A 17870-nucleotide genomic window follows, 5' to 3' on the forward strand; every position below is an offset into this window, starting at 1 on the left:
TATATATATATATATATATATATATATATATATATATATATATATATATATATATATATATATATATATATATATATATATATATATATATATATATATATATATATATATATATAATATATATATATATAATATATATATATATATATATATATATATATATATATATATATATATATACATACAGTTGTACCCCACTTAACGCAGTCAATTGAACCCAGAGGGTCCCGCGTTAAGTGAAATCCGCGTTAAGTGAACAACAGAACATATGGGATTAATTCCAATAGAAACCGGCCTGACCCCCAAACTCCACTTTTTGAAGGCACATACCTATGTTGTAGTAAAAATAACATCTTAATTTTATGATGGTACATGCACACAATTAATACTTAAGAGAAATACAGTCGCCAAGTTAATGTCCATTCAAATAATGGACTCAACTCCCTCCCCTCTCTCACACTACACTCGCTGGCTCTTCCCTCTCAGAGAAATTTTTGGGGGAAAACCACTAAATTTTAATAAATAATACCTCAAACTAAAGTTAGGATAATACAATTGACATTGCTGGATTCCTTGTAAGACCAGGAATATTTTGAATATAAATGTCATATATTTTGCACAAAAGATAACATAGTTACCTAGAGAAAAATTTTTATCTAAAATTTGTATGTTTAATGAAAAATATATGATGTTTATATTCAAAATGATCACCAAATTATAAGAATTCCAGCAATGTAAATTATATTCTGACCGGGTAATTTGTATGAATTTTATGAGCTAAAACAAATATCTTCAGTTAATAAAAAAAAAAATAATCTTCACAACACTATCTGTCAATCAAAGTACCCCACCTTGCCTCCCCCCCTCTTCCAACCGCGCGGTCAGTCCCAACCCTCCCCCCCACCCCCCACCAATCCTCCCTTCCAGGGTTTTTAACATTTAGTATTAAATAATACCTCAGATTAAAGTTAGGATAATATAATTGACATTGCTGGATTCCTTGTAAGACCAGGAATATTTTGAATATAAATGTCATATATTTTGCACAAAAGATAACATAGTTAATTTGAGAAAAATTTTTATCTAAAATTTGTATGTCTAATGCAAAATATATGATGTTTATATTCAAAATGATCATCAAATTATAAGAATTCCAGCAATGTAAATTATATTCAGACCGGGTAATTTGTATGAATTTTATGAGCTAAAACAAATATCTTCAGTTAATAAAAAAAAAAATATTCTTCACAGGGTAACAGATGGTCGGTCGGTCCCTCCCTCCCCCCCACCCCCCACCAACCGTCCCAAGGAGATGTGTGGGATAACCACTAAATTTTAATAAATAATACCTCAAACTAAAGTTAGGATAATATAATTGACATTGCTGGATTCCTTGTAAGACCAGGAATATTTTGAATATAAATGTCATATATTTTGCACAAAAGATAACATAGTTAATTTGAGAAAATTTTTTATCTAAAATTTGTATGTCTAATGCAAAAATATGATGTTTATATTCAAAATGATCACCAAATTATAAGAATTCCAGCAATGTAAATTATATTCTGGCCGGGTAATTTGTATGAATTTTATGAGCTAAAACAGGCAGTCAGGCAGGGTGGGGCAAATCTAAAAATAGCGTCTCGAGCCGGACACTCACCGCGTATATGTGGAAAAAATCCGTGTTAAGTGAAAGTTCAGCTCTGGCGAGGCACCGCGTGTATATGATAAAACGCGTTAAGTGAAACCGCGTTAGGCGGGATAATACTGTGTGTGTGTGTGTGTGTATATATATATATATATATATATATATATATATATATATATATATATATATATATATATATATATATATATATATATATATATATATATATATATATATATATATATATATATATATATATAATGATATTATATATATGCTATGATATACATAATATCATTATTATATATATATCATCATATAACATATAATATGAAATATATATATATATATATATATATATATATATATATATATATACTCTGTTGGTTGCTGTTGAACCACCTGTTGTATAAATAGTCGGAACACAGTCACACCACCGAGACGAGGGAACACTCCCACCACCGATCGTCTCGTGCGAAGCAAGCGTATAAATGAAAGAAAATACTTGCAGTGTGTTTAATATGTTACAGTATATTATAAATAAATAAATAAACAAATAAATCGGTAAATCCATTTCAAGTAAATGGAAAAATTTTACTCGACACCGACATTAGTTCCAGTTACCGGTAAATAGCAGACGCTTCAGTGACGTCACTAGTGTTTACACTGCACCAGCGGGTAATATTTGATGACATTACTTGAAGTGAATTGGCCTTATTTTAAAAAACCAAGGATGGTTGGTAAAGGACTACTGAGTCAGTGGGTAAGTGTCACATTTGGGGTACTGGTCTTATACAGCGAATAGAGCTCAAAAGCTACTTTTTAAATGGAAATTTGGGGGGCCGTCTTATGCACCCCGACGCCTTATAGGCCGCGATATACGGTAACTGTTCTTATTTTTTCGCCCCCCAGGCCCCGTTGTGGGTCGTTTGACCTGTGCACGGGTGGGCTAATTCCTGTAAAAAAAAGAAACGATCAGCCTCGTTAGGCCTATAGAAAATCTGATTAGACCACACTGTACAGTATTCACTGTGTGAGTGCTGTTCATTTAATTTATCTTTTTAATCTTTCCCATTTCTTAAAATATTTACTTTTTTTTTTAAGTATTTCTGGTGAACAGAGCCCCTGAGAGAGTAAAAAAAAAGAAGCAAATTCTGAGATATTAACATCAGATTTATTGAGATTTTACTGTATTTTGAAAAAGAAACAAATTCTTACCAGTGATCGCTTGCATTCAAAGAATGTTGTTCGAAGGGCATGGCACTCTTGTGGTACAGATGGGTCATTTGATAGCAGACACTCTTTGGGAGTTTTCCTATGCTATGGAAAGGAATAAAGACAAAGTATAAAATAACAGTAAATGAACAATTCTTCATAGCCTTACCTTAACATACTAATCAATTAATTAATATAAGCATCCCTGATTTACAGAAGGGCTGTAAATCAAAATTATTGTACATAAATTTTACCCGATTTCCCATACTCTCCCATTTTATAAGTGGAGACATATTATTACAAAAAAAAATCTTGAATCTACAATGTAACAAATATAGGTGAATCTCATTTAATGCTGGTGTTTGGTACTTTTTAAATTGAGTGTGAATTGAATCAGCACTAAAAGGTGTATACAGGGGATCCCTGGGTTGCGAATGAGTTCCGTTTCTAAAGACGTTCTTAAGTTGGAAATGTATGCAATTTGGAACACATACCCTATGTACAGAATGCCCTGACAATTCGCGGTCATCGATTATTCGCGGATGACACCCTGGATGTACCCAAGAATGTCTAAGGGTAGTTTTCAAGTTGCCGCCATTTTCGTGAACAGGACAGGGAGCCATTCGTTCAAGAGACAGCAATTTCTTTTACCTGTATTGCGAGCGCATGCTGCACGCACGCACACACACACACACACACACACATATATAAATAAATAATAACGGGAAAATTCTCTTACAAATAATTAGAAACAAGACAACAGAATGTATCGAAATGTAGAAAAAATATGAGTTTACCCTCAAGTCAACTCCGTGCTTTATTATTAGTCGAGTTAACCTTAATCACAAAGCACGGAGGTGATGTGAGGGTAGACTCATATTTTTTCTAAATTACAATACATTTTGTTGCCTTATTTCTGATTATTTGTGAGAGGGTTTTTTCATTATTATTTATTTGTATGCATTTTGTGTGTCTGTACACATATATATACAATACAGGTAAAAGAAATAATTGTCCTAAGAGCAAACACAAAAAGGGAATATACATTTCTTTGCACTTGAGTAAAAATGTACCCCCCCCCCCATCAACAAATGATATTCACAGAGTTGGCTATTCGCGGTCATTTTGAAACCCAAACTCACACCAATTTTAAGGGTATGCTGTATGCTATGTCATAGCCTAAATCCTTTTATATATCTCGAATCACTTAATTTAAGAGAAAAGAGGAAGAAATTGAATGACAAAATACGGTTAAGGAAACTAAAAACTAAGGGAGAGTCCTGCTGAAGCATGAAATTTGGTAATAATTGATCAATCAATGTCAATTTCCTGTCAGCAATTAAGAACATCATATACATTGATGCTAAACCCCTGAGTAGAACCCCTAATCCCTAATTTTCCCTTATATTTTAATCAATTTTCAAAATCCTACTTCTCCATAACTTCTCGCGAGATTATGTTGAAATTTATGTGGAGTACAGGTGATTTACTTCTCTTGAACGTGATGATATTTCTGATTATTGCTTTCGTTTTGGGTGCATGAACTTTTTTTCCTAATTTACCATTTTTCCTCCAAATATTTATAAAGATTAATCAGCCAATAATAAACCAAGACAAATATAAAGAATATCAATATGTTCCCCCAAGATGTTATTCCACTACAGTACTTTGTTTTGTTTTATTAGAATTGGCCCATAAATGTTTGAGCCTTAAGGATTTAAAGGTTATAAAAACTTGTTTTGAGATAGAAGCTGATGGACAAGGTTGGTGCGAGAGCAACATGCTGTCAAACAACCTAATTTCTGCATTTTTCATGGATAACTGAAGAGTGTAGGCAACCTCAAACTCTTGTCCTGCTGCTAGCTAGCTGGGAAAGGTGCCAGATACTGATTTTAACCAAATGTTTAGTATTACTTCACACCAAAATACAGTAATATTTCCATAAGCCGGAATTGAAATTTTCTTGGAAAATCGTTCCCAAAGTCGGAATTTTCTGGAAAATTACAACTTTGGGAATGATTTTCCAAGGGGCACATTTTCCGGAAAATTCTGAGAAAATTTTCCCAGTACAGTACGGTCGGGATATATCGCGAGACAGGGTCCAAGGATGTTCGCTATACAGTAGAACGTCGATATAACACGAGATAGGTTCCAAGAGAGGTCGCTTTAAACGGAATTCGCACTAAATCAAAGTGTTGTTTAAATGGAATAATTTAGTTTGATACTTGAGAGAAACACAAAATATTACAAAGACTGACAGTTTCCCCAGATGCACCTCAGTCCATCTCCTAGAATAAACAAAGCATTGTTTTTTTAGTATTATGTTAAAACAAAGACTCATAAATCAACACAGCTAAAATTATGGGACATTAAATGGTCTGTTTACTAGCGATCAGCTGATGGGAAGATGCAGGGGGAGGGGAGGTGATATGTTTGACAGTTGATGCCAAGGTCTAGTGCTTATTTATTGATCTGTCCTTAAGAGTGACTAAGTTTTTCTCTTATAAAATGTCACTGAACTGACATGTTCTCATTAATTTTATTATAAAGGGCTAAAATTTTTATCTCTTGGGCAAAATATATGACGTTTATACTCAAATTATTCGCTGTCTTGCAAGGATTCTAGCAATACAAATTATATTCTCCTAACTTTATTCTGTGATATTATATAAGATAAAAACTGTAAGCCTAAAACCCTGGCTGGGAAGATGGGGGGGGGGTGGATGGAGGGAGGAAAGGGAGGTGACATGTTTGACAGTTGCGCCAAAGGTCTAGTGAAGTACAGTCGGCCCTTAACATACGCTGGTTTAGCATTCAGTGATCCCTCGGTTAACGAGCGCCTCGGTTAAAGAGATTTCGGTTAACAATTTACCTTCCATAAGACTCTTAACTTCGGTTAACGAGCAATCCCTCGATTAAAGAGTTTTTTATGTGCCGACCTCAACATGTTTTCGTTTGCATTTGGCGGTCCAGCTGTAGTATTAGTCCGCCAATACAGTAATCGGTTTTAGGGCTTAAATTCCATACTATTTTAGTAAATATCAAGAAGTTATACTATTCAATAATTTTAAAAATTTAATATTAAATTTTTTAGTCATTTTAACAATTATTGAACTTAATTGAAGGTAAAGACACTAGTTTCATGTGCGCCATCCAGCCTGGCAACACGCCAAACAGGCGCCAGTCTCTCTCTCTTTTCAGTGGAGGGAACCTCTTGCTTGAGACTCTCTTCAACTAAATGCTTTTTTCTGTGTTTGCATGCAAATTATTGGTCATTTTGAAATTTAATTTACATATTGACAAGAAATAATGCAGTGCAGTGTTGATTTAAGGAAAATAATCTTGAATTAAACCAAGAGAACTAAAATTTTATGGGTGAAATGGTGCCATGGGGTGACTTCTCTTCCACCCCAATGCCTTCTCTTCTCCCTTCTCCTCCACCCCCATTCTAATTCCCATCATCATCATCATCATCGAGCCTTCTACGTACACACCTCAAAGTAAGTGTACTTTTCTACCTTTTTTGTTGAATTTAGGCAATTTTTGGTGAGCTGGAACCAATTACCCAAAAATCCATTGAAACAATGGTTTTGGTTAACGAGTTTTTCGGTTAACGAGCAACCTGCTGTAATGGATTGTGCGCGTTAACCGAGGGACCACTGTACACGGATTTGCAAATACGCGGATTGCCCCGCCGGAGGAATATTCTGTACATTGAAGTAATTGAAGTACATTTAAATCGCGCGCCATTCAAATCGAGCGCGGCACCAAACACTGCACACCGCCCACAACCCCACACACACACGTCACGCCACCCCGCGCTACCTCACTCAGTCAATCTCGCTGTAACCACGCTTGTGTTGACATCAGCATTGTAGTTGCAAAAATATTACATTTCCGTGAAAGTATTATATCAAGCACAGTATGAATAGAATATCACTAATATAACAGTATTTTAACCGAAAACTATAAAAAACGAGTAACATATCTTGAACATCGGAAGGTTAGGTAAAGTCTTTTGTTTTCATGTAGTTTATCCTAATTTATATTGAAATACATTACGTTTCAGCAAAACTACTACAGTAAAACCTCGATTAACCGACCACATATGGGGGGAAGGGGCCGACGGATAATCCGAAAGGTCGGTTAATCGAACATAAAGTCTTCGGAAATAAAACACACATTTTCAAAGTACCTTTCCCTAACCTACATCAATTAATTCCCTCTATTCATTTTTGTTCATTTGCCATTCATATTTCAATAGAATTTGCTTTAAAACATTAACCACTTTAGTAAATAAATATGAACCAGCACAGAAACTGTGAATAAAAAATGGAAAAGTCAAAGAACATGTCATCACAAAAATTGTGACCAAGTCCCAGGTTGCTCATCAGACTTTCTACCTCATTTACACACAATTGCAGGGTCTCAATTGCTTCTCTTACTATTGACAATGGTTCTTTATTATTATTATTATTATTATTATTATTATTATTATTATTATTATTATTATTATCATTATTATTATTATTATCATTATTAATATTATTACATTATCGCCCCCCACGCCCCGATGTGGGTCAGTGACCTGTGCCCGGGTGGGCTAATCCCCGAAAAACAAAAAAAATTTTTTTTTTTTTTTTAGGAGTTCGGGATTGACGGTTAATCCGAAAGTCGGTTAATCGAGGTTTTACTGTATTTATTTCTGAGAATTTGGAAATGTAATATTTTTGCTGAAATGACGTATGTATTACAGTGGAAAGTGACGAACACAATGACTTTCGCTTTCTTTCGTTCAAAAGATGTTACCGTAATCTCTTTTCGAATAGTGTTCAGTTAAAAAACTGTTGTATTACAATAATATTCTATCCTAATTCACTTGTGATGCAACAGTTTTTTTTAACTGAAAACCATTCGAAAAGCGATTATGGTAACATCTTTTGAACGAAAGAAAGCGAAAGTCATTGCTTTCGTCACGATTTTATCCCACTTTCCACTGTAATACGTACGTCATTTCAGCAAAAATATTACATTTCCGTAAATGTAGTATATCAAGCACATTATGAATAGAATATCATTGTAATATAACAGTATTTTAACCGAAAACTATTAAAAAAACGAGTAACATCTCTTGAACATCGGAAGGTTAGGTAAAGTCTTTTGTTTTCGTCATGTATTTTATCCTATTTTACATTGAAATACATCACGTTTCAGCAAAAGTACTATTTATTTCTGAGAATATATTCATTCAGGCGCAGTTTAGGTAAAATATACATGTGATGTAACAGTTTTTTAACTGAAAACGATTCGAAAAACACGTACCCTCTAGCCCTGTTGAAAGAGAAGACTGGGAGGAGCTGTTTGGTGCTGAAGACGATGACAAGGAAAATGATTTTGATGGATTTTAAAGAAAATATTCAGAAATATGGTATCGTAGTATTTATTCAAGTGAATTAGGATAGAATATTATTGTAATACAACAGTTTTTTCACTGAAAACCATTCAAAAATCGATTTCGGTAAAATCTTTTGAACGAAAGAAAGCTAAAGTCATTGCTTTCGTCATGATTTTATCCCACTTTCCACTGTAATACTTACGTCATTTCAGGAAAAATATTACATTTCCATATTTATATTCATTCAGAAACAGTTAAAGTAACATATATTTGTGATGTAATATTTTAATGAAAATATCCGGCATTTAGAAATACGGTATCGTAGTTTTCTTTTGTTTCAAATTTAATTAACAAAGATTGATTTTCAAATGTAATGAACAAAAATTTATGTATCTATAAATAAACTTTAAAAAATGAATACTTTATGTTTTACATTGTCCTGTGCTCCCATACCATGCATTTGGCTACTTTGGGCTTGCTATGATGACGCAAGAGATCTGCCCTGGCAACTGTACCGACACTCACAGCTGGTGGTGCGTCCTTTCCATTGTTTACTGGTAGTTACTGGTAAATATTTTTCAATCTAACGAAACTATTACAGTCAACCCTCACTTTACGCGGTTAATGTAACCCACAGGGTACTGCGGAAAGTGAGAAACGCGTAAAGTGAATAACATAACATATGGGATTAAATGAAATAGAGACCAGCTGACCCCAAACTCCACTTTTTCCAACACAATACCTATGTTCTAGTAAAAATAACATCTTAATTTTATGATGGTACATGCACAAAATTAATACTTAAGAGAAATAGAGAAATACAGTCGCCAAGTTAAAGTCCATTCAAATAATGGACTCAACTCCCTCACCCTCTTCTCACACTACACTCGCTGGCTCTTCCCTCTCTGAGAAATTTTTGGGGGAAAACCAGGTATAGTAATAAATAATACCTCAAACTAAAGTTAGGATAATATAATTGACATTGCTGGATTCCTTGTAAGACCAGGAATATTTTGAATATAAATGTCATATATTTTGCACAAAAGATAACATGTTTACTCAGAGTAAACATTATATCTAAAATTTGTATGTCTAATGCAAAATCTATGATGTTTATATTCAAAATGATCATCAAATTGTAAGAATTCCAGCAATGTAAATTATATTCTGGCCGGGTAATTTGTATGAATTTTATGAGCTAAAACAAATATCTTCAGTTAATAAAAAAAAAATATTTTTCACTACACTATCTGTCAATCAAAGTACCCCACCTTGCCTCCCCCCCCTCTTCCAACCGCGCCAGATGGTCCGTCCCAACCCTCCCCCCCACCAACCCTTCCATCAAGGGAAAGGTTGGGTGAAAAAAATAGATTTTAACATTTAGTATTAAATAATACCTCATATTAAAGTTAGGATAATATAATTGACATTGCTGGATTCCTTGTAAAACCAAGAATATTTTGAATATAAATGTCATATATTTTGCACAAAAGATAACATATTTACTCAGAGTAAACATTATATCTAAAATTTGTATGTCTAATGCAAAATATATGATGTTTATATTCAAAATGATCAAATTGTAAGAATTCCAGCAATGTAAATTATATTCTGGCCGGGTAATTTGTATGAATTTTATGAGCTAAAACAAATATCTTCAGTTAATAAAAAGAAAAATATTCTTCACACTGTGACCCAGTGCCAGGTGGTCGGTCGCCGGTCCCTCCCTCCCTCCCACCCCCCACCAACCCTCCCTACCAGATGAATGTGTGGGAATACCAGACTGTCTACCTTTTTAGTAATAAATAATAAATCAGACTAAAGTTAGGATAACATAATTGACATTGCTGGATTCCTTGTAAGACCACGAATATTTTGAATATAAATGTCATATATTTTGCCCAAAAGATAACATATTTACTCAGAGTAAACATTATATCTAAAATTTGTATGTCTAATGCAAAATCTATGATGTTTATATTCAAAATGATCATAAAATTGTAAGAATTCCAGCAATGTAAATTATATTCTGGCCGGAAAATTTGTATGAATTTTATGAGCTAAATAAAAAAATTATACTTCACCCGCGTAAAGGGGTACACCCACCGCGGAATGTGAGCATCCTGGGTTCTGCAACGTAAAGGGGTACACCCACCGCGGAATGTGAGCATCCTGGGTTCTGCAACGTAAAGGGGTACACCCACCGCGGAATGTGAGCATCCTGGGTTCTGCAACGTAAAGGGGTACACCTATCATGAATGAGCATCCTGGTTCTGCAACGTAAAGGGTACACACCGCGTGAATGTGAGCATCCTGGGTTTCTGGCAGGGCACGTGTAAACGTGGAACGCGGGAATGTGGGACCGCAGAAGTGAGGGAAGGACTGGTATATATATATATATATATAATATATATATATATATATATATATATATATATATATATATATATATATATATATATATATATATATATATATATATATATATATATATATATATATATATATATATATATATATATATATATATATATATATATATATATATAAATATTAGTATGTTCAATTGGTTCCAGAACCTGTCTGCCAGGCCTCATAATCCCAACACTTCACTGAAAACAAAAATAAAAATAAAAATAACAGGATTTACTGTTATAATTCACTGTATATATATATATATATATATATATATATATATATATATATATATATATATATATATATATATATATATATATATATATATATATATATATATATATATATAATATATATTATATATATATATATATATATATATATATATAGTGGGTGCTATAATCTAACGGATCCTACTACTTAATATTCCTATAACGTAATCTAGTTTAATTTATAAAATTGAGAATGCTATAAATCTAATGAACTCCTACAAATTAACAGTTAAAATATTTTTTTATTTTTTTTTATTTTTTACTAATTTATGTTTTTTTTATTACAAGTATTAATGATATTCTTTATTTCAGGGTAGATGCATATTATGCACTTTTTTACAATCTTACAATTTTATATTATATTTTCAGTGTTAAGTGGTTGTATTTGGGGGCTTGAACGATTAATCTTATATCTAATCTAATGCTATAAATCTAATATCCTATGGTATAATTAGATTCAGTATAGCATACCCCACTGTATATATATATATATATATATATATATATATATATATATATATATATATATATATATATATATATATATATATATATATATATATATATATATATATATATATATATATATATATATATATATATATATATATATATATATATATATATATCTGCGTAAATCACAATGACAACGTGATAAGATAAATCTTGATAAAATCACATGGAAGATGGAAACAACGGAGTACTCTTTTTCTTTTTATTCAAGACATCTTCAGAGGCAACTGGATTACATGGACAGAGATTAAATATACAGGATGTCATCATTTTGACCTTGACCTCATGTTTTAGGTCACTCCTGGAAATGCTATCTCAGTGACTTCCACCACCAAGCACTAGCAAGGTTTGGCAGGACTACTGCACCATCCTCGCATCGCCACCTCCTGCCCACCTCGCGAGTCCGCCTCCAACAAAATTCAGCCCATAAGAGCCCGTGACTGATAGATATAAGAATAGCACCATCCCATCTATTGTTAAAATAATCAACTCCTGATTTATGTAACAGCCTCTGTAATTGTATTGAATGCATATCATTGCCTCAAATCACATGTAAGTTTATATATTTTCAGCCAATGCATGTAATTCTTTAATAAACCGTTTATTAAAAAACACACACACACACACACACATCCATCCTCTCGGAGCAGCCAGGTCAACTAAGGTTGGCCCATACCAACCCTCCCTCCTGAACCCTCCCACCGGAATATCAACAAGTTCTCGCCAGAGTTACAATTTCATTTAGGAAAGGAACGGAACCAGTGTTAAACAGAGGTGAACAGTGGTGAACAGTGATGCCAAGCGTGAGAACAACTCAACAGTAACATTCTTACCCGTTAACCTTCACACAGTGAGGTTCCAGGTACCCAGTGATAACGGCCCGTGAGACCTAACAACAACCATCGGCGTGTGTTAATCCGCGCCTATAGAAGGCCTAAGACCACACCCCCACTCATATAACACCATCTGTGAGGGAATTACTACACCACATGTCCCTCATAACACCATATGTGAGGGAATTACTACACCACGCCAGGTCCTCATAACACCATCTGAGGGAACTACTACACCATGTGAGTTCCTCCTAACACCATCTGAGGAGTTAATACACTAGAGTTTGTTGTTCAACACCTACATTAATTCTGTGTTCACTGTATGTCTTTTACCTTTCTCTAATGAAGGCTTTTGGAAAACCACCAATGTATGTATAAAGTCATTTATGTCCAATGTATATTTTCAGCTCGGGCTGCAGAATTTTTCAACACACACACACACACACACACACACACACACACACACACACACACACACACACACACACACACACACACACACACACACACACACACACACACACACACACACACACACACACACACACACACACACACACACACACACACACACACACACACACACACACACACACACACACACACACACACACACACACACACACACACACACACACACACACACACACACACACACACACACACACACACACACACACACACACACACACACACACACACACACACACACACACACACACACACACACACACACACACACACACACACACACACACACACACACACACACACACACACACACACACACACACACACACACACACACACACACACACACACACACACACACACACACACACACACACACACACACACACACACACACACACACACACACACACACACACACACACACACACACACACACACACACACACACACACACACACACACACACACACACACACACACACACACACACACACACACACACACACACACACACACACACACACACACACACACACACACACACACACACACACACACACACACACACACACACACACACACACACACACACACACACACACACACACACACACACACACACACACACACACACACACACACACACACACACACACACACACACACACACACACACACACACACACACACACACACACACACACACACACACACACACACACACACACACACACACACACACACACACACACACACACACACACACACACACACACACACACACACACACACACACACACACACACACACACACACACACACACACACACACACACACACACACACACACACACACACACACACACACACACACACACACACACACACACACACACACACACACACACACACACACACACACACACACACACACACACACACACACACACACACACACACACACACACACACACACACACACACACACACACACACACACACACACACACACACACACACACACACACACACACACACACACACACACACACACACACACACACACACACACGGAAGTAAAACAGCAGTTTGTGTTGCAAGAAATCAGCTTTAGAAAGAAGTTTTGTTTAGCATCGGTTAGATTAAACGTTTGAAGACAATATTAGTATAAATTAATGATTAACAGGCAACTCTCATAAACAGCCTGCACACAGCTGTGTCTGATGCATGATGTTCTTTTAACATACTTACCGATTTTTACTTATGTTTATTTATCTAAATATAAATTCATATAGGTTGGCTCATTGTTCCATCCATTTTAAAATCAAATTAACAGTATATACTAGCAGAAAGGGATAATATAATGCGAAACAACAAAGCCCAACCATTAATTAAGAAACGGGGAACTAAGTAACCAATCACCGCTCACTTTTACATTCATTCATAATTTTTACTACGTAGTATAGTAAACAAACGGCCTTGAGTTGCCAGCTGTCTCCAGCAGTGTTCGAATAATCTTGAACGTGACTGTACACTAGTGAAGCTTTGTGTAAAATATGAAGAAAATTGGATGATGTCCTGCGAAACCTTTAGTTATTTCAGTCTCATAAAAATTCTAGCTCACCTCGGGGACGATTACAAGGAACTCCTTGTCCTGTCATACACCTTCTTGGGGGAAATTCCAGAGGGAGGTGTGAAGATCAGGGCATCTGGGGCTTTCCACCAAGCCAGATGGATGGCTTGGTGGGCATTATGCAGAAGCCTTCTTGGACCAATGTGATAATTAAAAAAGTAAAATTCCCTCCTTAATACTATGTGTAACAAATAATGTCTCCACTACACAAAATGCATTATGTCTGCACAATATCTGTACACTGTGGGGTTACCTCAGGACCACTGTGTAGTCCCTTGGGGATAACACAGAATCCCTAAAACCACTGTACGTTCCCCCCTTGATATAAATGGACATCATACATTACCCATATTCCTTAAGCCGAGCTCTTCTGCTTTATCATAAGGAAAATCCTAAGTCAATGAGCTTTCACATGTTAAATATGTAAGGAGATCACCTGGAGCAGACACATAGATAACTTTGCCTTATTTAATTGTATAGGTTAAGTTAGTAATATACAGTACCTGTACTTGAGTATTTTTACTTACCAATCTAACACAATCAGTGGCTAGGAGACAAGCTTTCAAATCTTCCCGAATACCAGCACAAGGTCGCTTGTCCCCAGTTTCTTGGACTTCTTCATAATACTTCATTGTAAACTCCTGTTGAAAATATAATATTAGAGTTTTTCTTAGTATTTAGGCCTGGTGCTCCAAATTCCAGAAAAATATAATTCTCCAATAATCCCCAGGTCCTAAAAATGCCAGATAAACGGTTCTATTCCTGTACTGTATAATGTACAGTATTGTACAGTACAGTATATGACAATGTTCCAAAAGTGATTCAACTATTGGTGTTCTTTGCTACAATTAGACTTAGGTTATTAATAGGACCTCAAAGAAAAAAGGGAAATATGGAGAAAAGACTATAGTATTTTCAATGATATACCAAAAATGTATACTGTGTATACAGTATACTGTATTGCTTAACAATTATTTGACATACTGTATTAAAATTAAAAAGATTTCTGAAAAACTCTTGATATCTTTTAAAATTTCAAAATCTAATGTTAAGAAGTGTTTTGAAATAATTAACTGAATGATTGCTTGTGGTAATTACATCCCTGGCAATGCAGCAGCTTAGGTCATATATTGCTGAATTAAGGGCTAAAAGACTAAAATCAATTAATGCAAGGTAAAAAAAAACACAGTAACAAATAACATATAACTTTCGTAAAAGAACATTTGAACGTTAATAGATAAAACTCAAAGCTTGTGTAGAAGGCCAGCTTACTCCACAAAGGTAAGGAAGTCCCCTCCCACGCTTTCTACACCCCCCAACATCAAAGAGAGATGGTAAGACCCGGTTCCCACCCAGCACCGGGAGAGGTGCTTACAATGAAGATCTCTGAGACTGGTGCACTCCACCAGGAGGTGTTCAACAGTCAATGGGACCAGGCAGTCATCACAATGGGGATGGCAGAACTTATTACTGGCTTCATATCAGAGGCAGGTAGACGGGAACGATGAGCCACAAGGCAAGAAGCATCAGCACGCTCATTCCCCTTCTCCCCCACATGGCCTGAAACCCAGTAAAAACTGACTTTCTGGCCCTGACACTAGATGAGAAACAGCCACTGTAATATATCTACATATAAGGGATGGGGCAATGAGACAATAGCTAAGGCCTGGAGACCACTACGATAATCACTAAATATTGTAAAATAGCTATGAGGTTGGATAAAAATAATCTTGAGGGCAAGTAAAATAACCGTAAAAATAGACGCCATAGTCGGTTCCCAGCTCAATTTTAGCTAGTGTCTCGTCACCAGAGGAGGATTAGTCGGCGTTTCTGAGGTAGTGTCCAGCCTGACCTGACATCTGTTGGAGTGTCTGGGACTCAGAGGTGGGTTCTGAAGTTAGCAAAGAGGTCTTGCTTTCTTCACAACAGTCAGATGATTCTATCATCAATACCTAGGCCAGAGAATTGTCCACCTCCAGAGACTCCGCAGACCCTTGTTAGCATCTCACTGAAATTTTTGTAGTACATACAGTACCACGATGGTGGGTTTAGGAAGATGAGGAGTAGCAGATGTGCCCACATGAACCTCAGCCACTAAAAGAGAAGTCTGAGGATTAGTGGCATAGAGTCGGGTGTGGGAGCTGAATTCAATACAGGTACGGATGATTCTCAGGGCGGTGTTGCAGCAACAGTTCGCCAACCCTTGTGTCGGGATAGAAACTGTACATAGGAATCCCCATGACTTGAGCTATATTTCAGGACTGTGTTTCTGGCTTCAGCAAAGCTTACTTTGTCTCTTGTGTGGATCTTTAGTATCTCTTTCTCAATTTGGAACTGGTCACATTCACTAGAAGAGGCCGGGTGTGCCTCACCAGAGTGAAAACAGCAGACCAGACCCAGACATTTCTGACCCTCATGAGCCTTACCACAGTTAACACATACTGCCTGGAACACCGTGCTCTAACTTATGACAAGTGCGGCTGACATGGCCATACATCTGACAATGGAAGCATCGTCTAGGGTCTGGGACATATTGTTCACCTTAAGAGAGATCCAGGCAACCTTGATAGAGGTTGGAATTTCAAAGCAATCAAATGTCAATAACAGAGTTGGTGTAGGGTTAAGAGCGCCATTCTCTTTCTTGCACAACCTGTCCACTTTCATCATCTATTGGTCTCGGAGCTCCTCCAGAAGCATCTCCTCTGAGTATCGAAGCAGCTCTTTTGAGAATACCCCCCCTCGACACTGGTTAAAGGTAGCATGCAGAGTACAGGAAACTGGGGCACCAGGTACCTCAGACAGGGTATGTAGGCAAGCACCCTCCTTGGGGGAGGAGACCTCCACTAGGAGGCTACCATCTTGTTGAGTGGATATTTTTGCTTATCTCCCACAAATTGTTACTATTGATCTGACCTGACTTTTTTTTGGGGGGGGGGGGGATTAGCCCACCCGGGCACAGGTCACTGACCCACATCGGGGCTGGGGGACGAAAATGTAATAATAATAAAAATAATAACAACAATAATAATAATAAAACACCTCTTCACATATCTGTTGAGACATTGTTACATAAATATTTGACAAATTTCATAACTGAATGACAGAACACATATCGAATGACAATCTAAAATAACTGTTGGTGGTATGTCATTCTCCAATTGTTACATTCTCAAACTATATGTAGACTGTCGGTTTATTGTTCACGTCTGTCAACTTCATAACTTAAGTCAATAACTTCCGTTAGCATGAACGAACAGTTATTTTAGATTGTCATTCGATATGTGTTCTGTCATTCGGTTATGAAATTTGTCAAATAGTTATGTAACAATGTCTCAACGGATATGTGAAAAGGTGTAATAATAATTCAATAATAATACTAATACTAATAATAATAATAATAATAACAAAAATAATAACAATTCATAGTAAATATGATTCATAATAAAAAATATAAAATTGAAAATAAAAT

The 17870-nt window shown here is 35.8% G+C and overlaps 1 protein-coding gene across 1 annotated transcript in view; it reads right to left on the reverse strand.

Annotated features, from left to right (window-relative positions):
- LOC121880310 (cytochrome c oxidase assembly factor 5-like) overlaps window positions 1–17870 on the reverse strand; it is a 111548-nt gene that overhangs the window by 28393 nt on the left and 65285 nt on the right. The window contains exons 2-3 of the mRNA XM_042387470.1: window positions 14929–15042; window positions 2867–2968 (exon numbers count right to left, since the gene is read on the reverse strand). Coding sequence (XP_042243404.1) covers window positions 2867–2968; window positions 14929–15033 — 207 coding nt within the window. The 5' untranslated portion in view covers window positions 15034–15042. The remainder of the gene's footprint in view (window positions 1–2866; window positions 2969–14928; window positions 15043–17870) is intronic.

This window comes from Homarus americanus, unplaced genomic scaffold (genome assembly GCF_018991925.1).
Source record: "Homarus americanus isolate GMGI-L3 unplaced genomic scaffold, GMGI_Hamer_2.0 scaffold20930, whole genome shotgun sequence".
NCBI classification, from domain to species: Eukaryota; Metazoa; Arthropoda; class Malacostraca; order Decapoda; family Nephropidae; genus Homarus; species Homarus americanus.